Genomic DNA, 15504 nt, shown 5'->3' with positions numbered 1-15504 from the left:
TAAAAAGGGACACAATTTTAAACTTCAGAGTTTTGCCATGTGGTCGATTCAACATTTGTGTCACAAATAAACTGTAATAAATCAAACCAAAAACAAATCTGTAATTCCCTGAGTGTCATGTGTTGTTTGGCAGGCCGTGTTCGACTGTGTGGTGAACTCTCTGAAGAACGTCCTGAACATCCTGATCGTTTACATCCTCTTCATGTTCATTTTCGCCGTCATCGCGGTGCAGCTGTTCAAGGGGAAGTTCTTCTTCTGCACAGACGAGTCCAAGGGGCTGGAAAAGGACTGCAAGTTGGTCTACAATCCTTTTTCTTTTCTGACTAAGTAACGCCCAGTAACTTAATTGGTAATTAGATTGAAACGGGTCTAGATTGCAACTCTAAAGCCAATGATGAATCAAGTAAAAATGTAAGACAAAAATCTACATTACCTGACCAAGTTTTTGCCATACGACTAAACGCAGGCCTAATTAAGTATCAATCTAGGACTAAAAGAGGAAAAAAACAATACATAACATGGACTAAACCAGGACTAACCCAAGATTTAACTGTTCAAGGACCTGCTCTAAACCCAGTCGTATCCAGGGGTAATTTAAAGTGCCTCTGACTGGTCGGACGACTCATTGAATATCACATTTTTTAGGTTTATAATTTCACTTCCTGTTTGTAATTGATGACATCACACTAGGAAATTACCCTAAGCAAACACTGGGCAAAAACTCTATCTCTATATAAACAATTAGATTTATGAGAGCGACTTTATTTTGTTGAATTCATGTTTACGGAGTCAGAAAAGTTGTTTCTTTTGTGTAAATTCTGCATAAACTTTGACTGGAATGAGTGTCCTCTAGTGTGATTCTTACACTTCCTGTCATTTTCTACAGATTTTTCAACGTTTTCTCCACAAATACCTGCTAGATTGGTGTGAAACTATAAATCATATGTACAACGGGTACAAATAAACCAAGTCAAAATTAAAAAATCGTAAAAACCTGTCATACGCACTTTAACCGGAACTAATCTAGCGGTGCATTTGAGCCCATTTTAGTTCCAATACGGACATGGTTTGATCCTGCTCTAGAACTGGTCTAGGTCGGGTTTAGTTCCAGGTTAGACCCAATTTTATTCCAAATTTTATGTGTGCAAAAAATGTGAATGCCCTAAGACTAAACCAAGACTAAACTAGAACCAAGGATGTCATGATGTTTTTTGAAGTATAGATTAAGCTGAAATTACGCATTTTTGCTGCCCACGACTATTATTATCATTATTATTTTTAGTTCTCTTAATTGATTAACCAAATACTCTTGTCATCCCCAACTAGAACTAATCTTGGACTTAACAATGACTATTTCAAATCTCAAATCAACACATATACAACCGTAAGAACCAAAAAAAAAACAATTGTGACCTTTTTAGAAGCAAATAATCTTTTTTTTTTTAATTTGACATATAAAAATACATGAGAGCACCTTTATTTTGTTGCATTATGTTTAGAATGTCAAAAAAGTTGTTTATTTTGTGTGAATTATGCAGTAATTTGACTATTTCAAATCAACACATAATACAACCGTAAGAACCAAAAAAATAACAATTGTGACCATTTTAGAAGCAAAATTATGTATTTTTAAATCATCCTATTGACAGGATAATTTTATTTTGGCACTCAGAACGTTTGATTTTGTAAAATTTGCGGAATAGCAGCGTGTCAGACGACGTGAACGAAAAGAAAATGAAAGATTTCACCGTAATCGTTAAATCGTGCAGTTTTTTTCTCGTAATACTGAAACTCCACTCCTTTAAACTGTTGCACTTGTCACTGTACACGCTCCCAAATTGCTTTTACTATTTTCCAGGGGCCAATTTCTGGACTACGACAAAGACGACGTGGCTGCCATGCCCAGGGAGTGGAGAAAATATGAGTTTCACTATGACAACGTGCTCTGGGCTTTTCTCACCCTTTTCACTGTGTCCACGGGGGAGGGCTGGCCAACGTGAGTACACCCCCGGTTCACAGCGCCACTGGAAAGTACCCCGACAATTAATAGCACCTGTCAAATGGAATAAGCGCCACCACTTGGGGAAAATATTGTCCTTGAAGATTTGTGCTACATTTTGACAGCTGGATTCAGTATAAGGCTCTTGTGTGTTGTTTTAAGTCCGTGGTGGATGTTTTCTTATCCATGGAGGCCACTTTCCCCCTTTTCTCTCTTGCCAAATAACGCATCGCTATTCCGAGTACAATAAATGATCCTGTGGATGTGGATGGGCTTTGCCACAGCTGCCCTGGGGCCAAACAACGGGGTACGGCAGCCTGATTGTGCTAACAGTCTCATCTGCTTCCACACGTTCATGCAACAGCGTCAAGTAGAGCTGTAAGCGTTCAGTCGATTAATCGGCCGATGGTGTCTTAGTTGACCCAACATTTTTACGATTAGTTGACAAATGATTTTATACAGATTATAATGATTTATATTCGACAGCAGAAGAAAGGAGAAGCTGTGGAGTGAGTTAGCTGAAGATTTGGGAGCGAATCATGAGTCGAATCAACGTTTTTTACGTATAAAAGCACAAAAAAGCAAAAGTCGTAGTTGTTTGAGCGCGGCCTGAGCCAGATACACGCTCAGATCATAGAGATATTTGTCTTGAGCGTCTTTTGCCACGTCCCCTTTTTAGTCAACTAATCAATCGGCTGGACATGTGTTTAGTCGACCAAAAGGCAAAGTAGAAATATTTAAAACGGTTAGAATGACGGAATAAGACCACAATCCCGGAGCATCTGCCTCTGTTTAAAAAAGTGATCAATTCATCGCGCTCTGTGAAACTCGCATGTATCGATGGACGTCTACATGTGTGGTGTGTTTCTTGCAGTGTGTTGAAGCACTCGGTGGACGCCACGTTTGAAGACACGGGCCCCAGCCCCGGATACAGGATCGAGATGTCCATATTTTATGTGGTCTACTTTGTGGTTTTTCCTTTCTTTTTCGTCAACATCTTCGTGGCTCTGATCATCATCACGTTCCAGGAGCAGGGAGACAAGGCCCTCTCCGAGTGCAGCCTGGAAAAGAACGAGGCAAGACTTATACTCGCAAAACCAATGTAGGAAGTGTATTTAAAGGAAGATATTGCGTAAGAACTAGTGTTTTTACGATGTTCTCTTTAGAATGGATTTGTGTCACAGTCTGTAAATGCACCTGATTAGGACCTAGAATATCATATTTGATTCAATAACATTTGTCATTTAAATCATTATTTGGGTGTAATGTTCTGCGTTAAACTCATTTTTATTGATCAAAAATACCTTGAAAAACCTGCACTCTTACCGTGGGCGGGTGGGGTCGCCTCTCCACAGCTGTGACCTGTAACTCGGCCTGGTGGGGTCACATGTTGTTTGTCGCCTCATGCCAGACGGTGGAGCAAAGCAATAACATCTCCATGGAGACAAGCAGGCGGACCCTCCACCAAAAAAAATGACACAGTTCACCTTTTATAACCGTTAATACATAATATACCAGTGATTGCAGTATTTGTTGCAGTACATGTGTATTGTTCACGTATCTAAGGCCTTCTGAGCATCCTAAGTATTCGCCGTGGTGAGTTTATAAGCACTTCTTTCTGAGGCCAGAGTGAGTTTTGTCGACACTGTAAAGCTAACAAACAATATCATAATGATCAGATGCAAAGAGAGCACAGTGCACTCAGTTTTTTTTCGAATAAATGCTTTTACAATATCTGTACTGTGGCAAAACATGATTTGACTTTATTTATTACATTGAATAAGTTGGGGACAGCCCCTTTAACATTGCAATAATAGTGGAACAGTTTAATATATCAAATAATGGCCAACGCTTCAACTCCCCGATACCATTACAGTGACAGAATTAACCTTTTCCAGAACAGGAGTAACAGCGATACTGTTCAGTAACAGAACACCATCTGTACATCTGTTTCTAGCATCTGTACCGACATCAAACTGCATGTGTCTCTTGCAGCGGGCGTGCATTGACTTTGCCATCAACGCCAGGCCCCTGACGCGGTACATGCCGGAAAACACCAGGTCATTTCAGTATCGCATGTGGAAGTTTGTGGTCTCGCCTCCCTTTGAGTACGCCATAATGAGCATGATCGCACTCAACACTGTTGTGCTCATGATGAAGGTAAGACACGAGCTTTCACCCACATACGCCATTATGTATTATACATGGAATATTTCTAGTGTAATTGTCTCACTGCATTGACTAAACTGTATAAAAAGTGACGGTTGGCAGTCCTGTTCCTTCTCCTGGTGTTGGACTGACCCTTAGATACTCACTAACTTTATATGAAGGTAGATACACAGAATGGCAGCAATGTCTCTTTTATTCTGTCCCGAGGCACGTGTGGCTGCAGTGCAAGCTAAATATAACGATGTATAGCCTGGGATTTGGATTTGGAATGTAACCCACCTTTATTTATGATTTTAGTCATAATGCATGTCATAAAACAAGAATACATAAAAGAAAAACTTAAGAAACTATAGTGGCTGAAATGTATTAGAGGCCGTACTAAGGGATCATCTCAAAATGGGTTGAAGCTGAAAAGACGTAATTTTTTTTGTCTCTCTCTGGACCCCCTCCCCCCTCAAAAGACGAAAGACTGGCTTCACATAAAATGTTAACGCGTTGATAAAACGATAGTAGTTTGATAGATCCTGCTCACCTTTAGTCCCTGAACATCCTTTGGTATGTTTATCAGTAGAAGTTATGAATTCTCCAAATAATGTCACCTGTCACTCATGTTTGTTTACTCAATCCACATGGTCCACGGCGCGCCTTGGCCAGCACGGGGAGCGGGGCGGGTGCTCCCGCGGTGTGCGCACGGGCCGTGGTGCGCGGTGGGCCGCGGTGTGCGCACGGGCCGTAGTGCGTGCCGCAGGCCGCGGTGCACCGTGCTCCCCCGCACGCACTCCCCACCGCACCCGCCGCCTATGTGGCCTAATGCTCGTTGCTGAGAGAGTTTTTTAACATTTCAAAACAGTTACTGCCACAACGATGTATTGAAGCTTCAAAGCAACAAAAAGACAAAATGTAGGTTCAACCCCCCCCAGACGTCTTTTCAGCTTCAACCCATTTTGAGATGATCCCTAAGTTATTACGGTTGTAAAATTTCAAGCACTATTTTGAAACTACAGAAAGACTCAATACAAATAACACAAATATGATTTTTGACACAAAATAAGAGTAGTTTCTTTAATTATCAGTATATATTTTATATTAGTTCTGATATAGTTCAAGACAAAACTATTCAGGAAAAGTCCAACTGTGTCCTATTTATCTGAGTTGTTTAAGTTTCAGTGAGTTTAAATGTTTAAATGAGCATCTATTTTGGATGCTTTTTTTGCTTTTAAAATACGTTTCATAACGTCTCGTTTTTACCTTAGTTTCACGGAGCTCCAGATTTCTATGAAGCGATGCTGAAGAACCTCAACATTGTCTTTACCACTCTGTTCTCTTTGGAGTGCATTCTCAAGATCATTGCATTTGGCCCTCTCGTGAGTAACATCCCAAACCGCCTCCTACCGTCACGCTTATACCACGACAAAATGATGACCAGTATTTATTTTGAATGCCTTTCAGAACTACCTGAAAGACGCCTGGAATGTGTTTGACTTTGTAACGGTCCTCGGCAGCATCACCGACATCCTCGTCACGGAAATCAACGTAAGCGACGCGACACTTTACCGCTTAGAGACACATTTATGTAAAGGAAAAGGCGACTATGGGGCAAACACGTCGAGCAAAGACAACGGGGCGGCAGAGAAGAGCCTTTAGATCAGACAGAGGGAAACGCTGTGACGGGCTGTGGTTTATTTAAGCGGGAGCCACAAAGGACAAAGATGGCCGCAGTTTATTTTCAATGTTTCTCTTGAACGAACAAGAAATACCACCGTCCTCTAAAGCGAAAGTTAAGTTAATTACAATTAGTGCCGTCAGTTGATCAAAACGATTGTAATCACGTTAAAACTTTCTCATTTTCACAACGGATTTGAATGGTTTCTCAATCCTATGTAAATATGCCAATTTAAAAAGCCCTATTGACTCTAATTTTAGTCTATTTCATACTAAATCCGTGTGGTCACATGTTTCAAGTACAGTTACATGACCAAACAATAGGTTAAGTCGGGATTACTTTAGTTTAGTTGTGTTCTGATCCATTACTAGTACTGATGAATGAAGTACCGTATTTTCCGGACTATAAGTCGCACTGGAGTATAAGTCGCACCAGCCAAAAAATGCATAATAGAGAAGAAAAAAACATAGTAGTCACACTGGAGTATGAAATGCGGTTGCAAGTGTGAAAATAACAAATAATATCACATATAAGTCGCTCCGGAGTATAAGTATATAGTATATAGTATAAATATAAGTATAGTCCGGAAAATACGGTAACTTGTTTGTGTAAATGTGAATAAATTGTTATCAATTATAATGTGTTATAAGTAAGAACAAAAAAATGTTATTTGACCATGTGTAGTTCATATTTTGGGACACGGATAGGCAATGTTATTATTATTATTTCATAAACGACCTATATCCTGGCTTATTCAACTACTACTACTACTACTACTACTACTACTACTACTACTACATCATTTCAGTACTAATTATAAGCACTGTTACGTCAGTCTGGCTTTTCCCATGAGAACATAATAGATTGGTGTGTATTACAACGTGTGTAGCTGTGTATGTTGTAATATATGACTGTTCTCCCGTCTCTCTCTGTTCTCCTCTGTGCCTCGTGTTTTGGTCTCTTTGGTCATTGTGATATTTGTGGTCACTGGTGTCGCCATGCTCAACGTGTCCAGACAACAGTAAGTTCAAATGCTTGTTTTAGTACCATGTTCTTGAATGTTCTCCGGTGAGATCTAATAGTTGTAACTTTCAGGTGAAGCGCGTGTCAGAATGATATGGTCGGACTAGCATTTGAAAGGAGACGTATTATGCAAAGTTGATTGGATCTTTTAGCGTTTAACCATGTCAAAAAAGATATGCGGGGTTGTAATTTAGCCTAATTCTCACTTGTTCACCTCTCAAATTCAGATATACAATATTACAAATCTAGATCCTTCCAGATGCGCGCGCAGTCTGGTACTAAATCATCACCGGACTCATTTTCTGAGCATTTCTTCTGTCAAAGCACAATCCTTACAACTGCGTGCTTACATTAGCGTAGCAGAGGGAAGCTAGCATATATTTATCTCACCTGTGTAATTCCCTCTGCTGAAGGTTGATGAAGCCCAAAGTCAATTCCTGGCGCAAGAGCTGGAGTGACAGGAAGTCATATTGTTTTTTGGGAACAATTAGTTTTGTTTTGGTTCTAAAACATGAGATGCCAAAGTAAAGGTACTCGAGAGCATGTTTAACAATACAACAATACAAATAATCCATAATATGTGTCCTTTCACTGTCAAAATGCAGATATTTTGTCCTGATTTATGGTAAATAGTTCCACAGGGACTGAGCCTGTCACCTCAAATTAACTAAAGTGGAACACATTACACTTTAGCAAATATTGTGTGACAAAGTGGTGCAATTATTCAATCTCATAGGCCCAGTTGCTAAGCTATAAAATGAATAGGGCAGTTTTAGAACCCTATCACGTCATACGGTTCAACATTTAAGAAGATTTTATTGTTGGAGGAGGTTTTTTCTTAAAATTGGGGGGGTGTCGTTTAACTCTACTACGAGTCTGTAATAACATTTTGATAATGATGATGCTGACGAGTGTTGTGTGTTTTGGAAATCCCTGACACACGTATAATCTCGCGGCGTTCCTTGTGTTTTAACAGGACAGACTTCTGAATCTGAGTTTCTTGAGGCTGTTCCGAGCGGCTCGTCTGATCAAACTGTTGAGACAGGGCTACACCATCAGGATCCTGCTCTGGACCTTTGTGCAGTCTTTCAAGGTAGCACATCGTTTCCTCTTCCAAAAAAAAAACTGTATTGGAAGAAGCTAAGTCAGGTTTAGTTTATGATGACTATGCACATTACATACTACAGAACAACCACATTACAATTCTGTGACTTAAAACTAAAACATAAATGTGTTAAGCTCACAAGAATACTATGTAAAATCACACTAGCTTTTTTTAATGTATTGTTTTTATATAGTTCACTAGCAAGGACCACAACCCCAGCTACGATGCAAAGTGTGAATTGTCATATGAGAAACATGAACAACACAAATGTACAGAGATGGATGCCGTTTTGGGGCTTCTGGTGATGAGAGCCTCGATACCCCCATTTAGGACATGAATTAGAATGATTAGAATGATTAAAAGGGGGTGGGAGGGAGGGGCACGAAGTCACGAACGCTGATGCGTGTGACCTGGATGCTTAAATAGTGTAGCCGCAGGAAGGGGCGTGAACGGGGTGTCTTCCTGCTCCCGAACTTAAGATAACAAACTTATCTTCATTAGGTGATAGAAAAAAATAAATAAAACAAAGAAGCAAGAGAGCCACGAGACATCACATTCGACATTGATACAAGTCTCTCTGGTTGAACACACACAAAAACGCAAAAACATGAAACAAACACACACAAAAAAACTGCATAGAAAAAGGGGTGCATGCTGAAAACACACACAGAACCCCACACACGGAGCAACAAAAAAATCTAAAGTTGGAGTGAAAACCATTTCTAAAGACAAAAGAAACGGGCCTTCATCTACTTCCAGTCCCCGTGCGAAAGGACTGAGCACGTTACTCTTCTTATCTGCGTTTATTTCACGATCAAATGAACGGTTTCCTGTACACTGCCGTGCTGTACTTTGTGCTGTTTCCTAGTCATCACTTGTGGCTGAAATGATTCACAAAGCATTAATTATTGAGTGTGTTTGGTTTCCCGTTTCTTCCCTTTAGGCGCTGCCGTATGTCTGCCTGCTGATCGCGATGCTTTTCTTCATATATGCCATTATTGGGATGCAGGTAGGCCTCTCTCTCTCTCTTTCTCTCTCCTCCTCTCCTTCTCTGCCCCCTCTCTTTCTTTTTCTTTCTTTTTATCTTTCTATCTCTCTCTTTATCTTTCTTGCTCACTTTTTCTCTTCCTTCCTGTTGCCCTACTCTCACACTCTCTCCGCCTCATCCTTCTTACAGCACACGTTCTCTCTCGCTCTCTCTCTCTCCCTCTCTTTCTTTCCTTCTTTCCCTTTCACTCTTCTCTCCCATATTGCTGGCTATCCCTATTCTCCTCTCTGCCCCTTTCTACCACTCCTTCTCCCTCTGTTTCTCTATTATTTTCCCCTCCTCTTTCTCTCCCCCCTCTGCTCTCCCTCTTCCTCATCTTGCTCTTTCTCCTTTCCTATCCCATGCCTCGCTCTTCCCTCTCGCATTCACTCTCTGCCTCGCTGTTCTTCTCTTTTCTCCTTTCTCCCTTTTTCTCTCATCCCGTTCTCCCTTACTCCTCCTGCATCACCCTCCCTCCCTACTCTCTCTCATCTTTCTCTCTCTCTCATTCCTCTCTCTTTCTCTCGCTCTCTTTATCTTTCTTTCTCTCTTTCTCTTTCGCTCTCTCTCTCTCTCATCTTTCTCTTTTTCTCGCTGTCTTTCTCTCTCTTCCTCTCTCTTTCGCTCTCTCTCTATCTCTCATCTTTCTCTTTTTCTGGCTGTCTTTTTCTCTCTTTTTCTCTTCTTTCTCTCTCTTTCTCTCTCTCTTTCGCTTTCTTTCTCACTCTCTTTCTCTCTGTCTTTGTCTTTTTTTAGTTGAGCACATGTTTTATTAGTCGACTGATCATTTTATTACGATTATAAGGAAAAATGCCCGAAATGAGCTGGTGCTTTGACATCAGTCGAATTTTATTTCTTTATTGTTCATTTGATACAGACAGATAACATGTAGTGTGTATATGATACTCCTATGCAGGTTTCACGGTGTTTATCATACTTTTCTGTTTACATAGATTTTGTGCACGATCCCTATCATTTTTGCCATTGCCACGCCCCCATTCAGTCAATTAATCGTCGTTAATTGTCTTTATTGGCCAAAAATGTCTTTATTCGACTAGAGCCCTACTCCCATCACCCGTTTCTCTCCCTTTATCTTGCTCTCTCCTCTCGACTGGCGCTCTCTGTGTCTCTCTTCCCTTCTTCTTCCCTCCCCCTCCCTCCTGGATGTGATCACCGCATCATTAGTACAGTGGCTCGTGTACATATGGGGCATCGTTCCCGGTTCGTTTGCATGAGTGGGTTTTGTTTCTGCCGCAGGTGTTTGGAAACATCGAGCTGAACGAGGACACGGCCATCAATCATCACAACAACTTCCGCACGTTCCTACAGGCGCTCATGCTGCTCTTCAGGTATGAGGGAATATCACCACGGCTTATCGGGACCCAAAGGACTCGTTTGCCAGTGCTAGAAAGTATACTGTACTGTACATGTAGCCTATGTTTTTGAGTACATCCTTACGGTTTTAACATTCATCTTATCTTCGATTATGATACATATCTCTCGATTTCTTTAGGGCAGACAACATTAGCATTTCTCCCTCGCAGCTGGAAGAGCCTAGCACTGATTTTCAGATCAGCTGTGTCTCTGTGAGTGGAGTTTGTTCTCCTTGCATTGGGGTCCTCTGGCTGCTCCAATTTCCCCTAGCAATAAATAAAAGTTCCCCTCGTAAAACAGATTCTGAATTGCAGAGGCACTTTCCTGGTTAAAGGTTTTATTAAGTGCAGTTGCATTTCCATTCTGTAGCCATTCTTTTATTTAGTATTTAGAGTATGTTTACAGCTCTGGTAGAGACTGCCTTCCAATTAAATAAACAAGTCAATGTATGATTTGCTGAATAAATGAAGATGATCCAGTATTACATTATGCACTGGGTCTTGTTATTGTCAATTATTAAGCTCGCACTAGGAAACATTTCTGGTGGATGCCCTGCCTCCAGCTTGTCTCGATGGAGATGTTATTGATGGACTCATCTAGCTCCACGGAGCAGGCAGGGGGCACCACGAGGCTAAGCTGCAGGTCAGATAAAGGATTGGCTTGAAGGAGGCTTATTATGCTTTTTGCTGGTGCTTAGTATTAAGATCCTGATTTTACATTTTGTTTGTTGTATAATGTTTTTGATATAAAACAGCTTAGTAATTGACTTCCTGTTCAAGACTCCAGCACTGATCCGCCTCCTCATAGTGGTTTTTCATCAAGCAGCAGATGGTCATTTACATGTTTTTTTGTTGTTTGTTTTCTAAGTGGCTACGCAACATCTTAGAACTCTACGTGTATCACTCGCAGTCTTAATTATTCCAATAATCATAACTAAGTACTTAGTTCAGGGACTTCTCAGTTGCAGGACAAAACAAGATTAGCTCAAACATGCAGGAATCAATCAAAATACAACTTTGACTAAACTAATGATGCGGAAACACATTTTGTAACAGACGTAAGAGCTCACTGAAGTGGTTGTGTTACACATCTAACATTGCTCTGTTCCAGGAGTGCCACTGGGGAGGCGTGGCATGAGATCATGTTGTCCTGCCTGAGTCATCGCCCGTGCGACGAGCGATCGGGGACCCACGGCAAAGAGTGCGGCAGCGACTTCGCCTACTTCTACTTTGTCTCCTTCATCTTCCTCTGCTCCTTCCTGGTCAGTCAAGCCAATGTGCACTATGACCACAAATGATACAGCAGTGTTTGTACATAGATTTTATGTGAATAATAGCTGGTGGCATTGAAGTTAGAGATGCTTTTAATCTTGATTTCTGTGTGACAATCAACAGTGTACATATTTTGTCAGGCATGAAAGTATACAGTGTACTTCCTGTTCCAGATGCTGAACCTGTTTGTGGCCGTTATAATGGATAACTTTGAGTACCTGACTCGAGACTCCTCCATCCTGGGGCCCCATCACCTTGACGAGTTCATTCGGGTTTGGGCGGAGTACGACCCGGCAGCGTGGTATGTTTGCGCTTCATTGGGTCGTTCGGACATTTGTATTTAGAGGAGTGCGGGGACTAACCCTAACATATAACATACTCTTTTCCCTGTTTGACACAAGGACTGAAGATGCAGACAGCGGACTTTTGAAACTGTGTATTTGAGCTTACGTGTTCATGTGCTTGTTCTTCTCCGCAGCGAACGGATTTCCTATAAGGATATGTACAATTTGTTACGTATTATCTCACCCCCCCTTGGCTTAGGGAAGAACTGCCCTAATAGGGTAGCATACAAGGTTTGCAACCAGACATTTCCGTCACTAGGGTGCTTTGTGTATCTCTCTGAAGAGACTTTGAACTGAATGGCTGTGCACCAATGAAATCGCCTTTTACAATAGCACCACCCCTTCAAACGGACTGGCTTTGATGGATGATGCCGGGCAGGAGACAAAGCTTTCAAAGCCATGGTATTTGTACCAAAACGTCTCCTCTGGCGTCTCTCTTTTAGATAGCAAATGAAGCAAGTATTCAAAAAGAAGCATATCAAAACAACAAATATGTCTTTTTGTGCTGAAACCCCTCAGGAAAGTATTGCTGTGTAGCTTCCCCATATCCTCAGTCTAGTAGAGTTTTGAAAGCTTTGTCTCCGTGGTTGAAGTCGGGATGTCTGTTTGCATGCTTGAGCAGACATCTCTTTACGATGCTGTCATTTCTCTTCCCTCTCATCAGCTCCATCCGTCTGTGGGTCGGCCCCTCCTCCACGACCACCACTAAACTCGCTCTGTCCCATTCCACGTCTCCTCTCAGGACTCCACCGCGATGCATCCTCGTGCCCCGCTATACTCCGGCCGGGGATGGCATCCACGTTGCACCATCTCACACTTGGAAATCTATTAACACCAGATTTCTGTGTTTTGTACCTTTCCTTTACACTCTTTTACACCCTTTTTGTTCCCTTATCCCTCTCTCTAACTCCCCATCCTTTTGCGTTTACTTTTTTATTCATTTTGTTTTAAATCTACCCGGTGAAGTGGCCGTATCAAGTACCTCGATATGTATCAGATGCTGCTCCACATGTCCCCACCCTTAGGTTTGGGAAAGAAATGTCCACCGAGAGTCGCCTACAAGGTAGACCCTCCCACCTACTCGCTCCCTCCCCCTCCTCCCCCTTGTGCTGTCCCTGTCCCATTGGCGTCAACCCCGGGCAACTGTCTGTGCTATGCAGTGTTCATTATTTGATTTTTGATTTTCTTTTGCTGAAAATGTTGGTGTGAACCCCGATTTCATACTCCTAAACTGTAAAAAAGATTATCTAGTCACTTAAAAGCGTAATCAAGCATTCAAATAGAAAATGCTTATGCTGCATAAATCCTAATTTGAATACAATAAATCACTGCATTTGACTTAACTAGCACACACACGTTTTCAAAGCTGTTTCAACCAGAGACTGCATTTTAAGTTGTCTTGTAAACCTAGTTATGTTATATGGAGTTATATATCTATTTAGTATATGTACAGTGTACTTACGGCATTATTTACAGAGTTGAGTACTTTCATTAAATACACAAAAAAATCTGACTTAAAAATGTTAAAAATTGTTTTGGAATTGACATAAAACAATTACACGGACAAAGAAGACGGAAGATAATACATTTATAGAAGTGTAATTTTCCTATTACACAGTAGCAAACATGTAACATAATAGATAGAAGGAAACATGTCAGAGTAAATCAACCATGTGGATATATATTTTACGTACTATGATCAAATGTACATAAAACGACTAAACCTAGACGTACGGGCGCGCTGGTTTGCCTTAGCGGGGTCTTTCTTTTGTGGAGCAGTGTAAGTGTGTCTAGTCTGTGCTTTTCTGTGGGATTAAAGACTTTTGGATGTGAAGCTTTTTTACTCCTGTCTCTGCTGTCCACCTCATCCCATACGAACCTATTTACATCCGGCTCTCTGTGTGAATGTGTGCGTGTGTTTATTATGACATTTTCATTCAAGCCTCATTTATCCTGTACTACATGTGGGACAGTTACTCATTATAGATTCATATTTAACAACAGTGGAAAAAGAGATGGGGCTGAAGGAGATAGCTAAAGATGTGGGTGTGACTCATTTGTTTTTTTTGTTTTTTACATATAAATACAGTTTCTTTCTACTTTTCAGTATAAATAGTTGTTTTTGCATAAACTCCAGTGCGTTTGCAGTTCATATTCTTAGAGATACGTAATGTTTTGGAGGGACTGGTAGATTTAGTAATAGTGAAGTAATTTTAAACGTTTAATCAATCATTTTTTGGATCAATCTAACTCACGCTCCAGAGAAAACTTCAACAAGACATTATGCTTTTATATATATATATATGTATGTGATATAGATTTGACTGCAGACTGATAACTGTAACATGCAGCAGATTTTCATTTATGTGTTTTTATTGCTGACAAATTGCCAAGTGACAATGTTTTATCCGACATGTACTATCTGGTCTCCAATTTAAACAATTAAATCAAATTAAAGTAAGTATAGAGAAGTGAAAAGACATTTCCTGAGCACTCAAGCCTTAAACGCAGGACAGTGCAGGATTACTCAGACATGCGTAAAATACAAAACGATTCAAAACGCTTTCAATATGTCCATGATATGTCTCCTTTAAAACATTTTATATAAAGCTGCCCCAAATAAATTGTCTGTTTGCTGTAACCCGAGTCAACATTTTTCAAGTGGGTCGGACGGTAGGCAAATCCTTATTTTTTTTACTTAGAAGGCAAAAAAACAAAAAGATCAAAATTTTGCAATTTTTTGACTCTGAGTGACCACCGGGGTTCAGGCTTCAACAGTCAATGATGGAAAACGTCTCGATCAACCCGATCGGGAGATTAAATCTCACGATTTTAAGATATTTCAATCAACCTTTTGTACGCCGCTATCCTTTATTTTGGTAGCGAAGGCGAGCGGGGGGAACATTCGGGGGACATGGGCGCCGCCATGTTTGTTGTGATGACGCTGCTGGGCGTGTTTCAATCCCAGAATGCATTGCGTAAGTCAAATTTCACACCCTGATAGAGCGTGACATGTACTATGGACACTTCAGTGGCGCCGACAGAAGTGAACCAACTTAACAACGTAACAGGCAATATTAGGAACATCCATGAGTCATCCATCCATAAGTTGTGCAGTGTGTTATCAGTCCTTTGGAATGAAAGATAGGTTTACCAACATGATAAAAATATTCGACACAGCGGTTTAGGACAGAACGGTCGGCGAAATAACTGAAAAATAAAAGATTTTGACATTTTTTCAACAAAATGCTGATAAAAAAATTTCAGTCGGCTAGTTTCATACCGGGTCGGTCGGGTTACAGCAAACAGACATATTATTTTGCTCAGCCTAAAGTGTATCTGGCCAAGCGTTCACTAATCATTCTAACATCACAGTTGGATTTTTGAGTTGAATGTTCCTCTCGTGCTCCCAGGCGTCTAACAGACTGATAAACACAAGGCTGAGCTGACACGTCCATAATAATCACATGACCTTACGTCCTCCCGTCTCCAGTCCTCTGTCTTTGACCTTTATACAAACACATGTAGA

General features: G+C 40.8%; 1 protein-coding gene across 1 annotated transcript in view; it reads left to right on the top strand.

The window, feature by feature from the left end:
• cacna1ba (calcium channel, voltage-dependent, N type, alpha 1B subunit, a) overlaps positions 1–15504 on the top strand; it is a 146583-nt gene that overhangs the window by 112316 nt on the left and 18763 nt on the right. The window contains exons 28-39 of the mRNA XM_072432636.1: positions 134–294; positions 1859–1996; positions 2874–3075; positions 3995–4159; positions 5422–5532; positions 5618–5701; positions 7831–7947; positions 8903–8968; positions 10244–10335; positions 11471–11621; positions 11805–11932; positions 12942–13038. Coding sequence (XP_072288737.1) covers positions 134–294; positions 1859–1996; positions 2874–3075; positions 3995–4159; positions 5422–5532; positions 5618–5701; positions 7831–7947; positions 8903–8968; positions 10244–10335; positions 11471–11621; positions 11805–11932; positions 12942–13038 — 1512 coding nt within the window. The remainder of the gene's footprint in view (positions 1–133; positions 295–1858; positions 1997–2873; positions 3076–3994; positions 4160–5421; positions 5533–5617; positions 5702–7830; positions 7948–8902; positions 8969–10243; positions 10336–11470; positions 11622–11804; positions 11933–12941; positions 13039–15504) is intronic.

The sequence above is a fragment of the Eucyclogobius newberryi genome, unplaced genomic scaffold (genome assembly GCF_026437365.1).
Source record: "Eucyclogobius newberryi isolate DKJ021-1_F unplaced genomic scaffold, fEucNew1.0.hap1 SCAF_6, whole genome shotgun sequence".
Lineage (NCBI taxonomy): Eukaryota > Metazoa > Chordata > Actinopteri > Gobiiformes > Gobiidae > Eucyclogobius > Eucyclogobius newberryi.
Note: the sequence above shows the minus strand (reverse complement) of the source record. Positions and strands in the feature narration are given on the sequence as shown.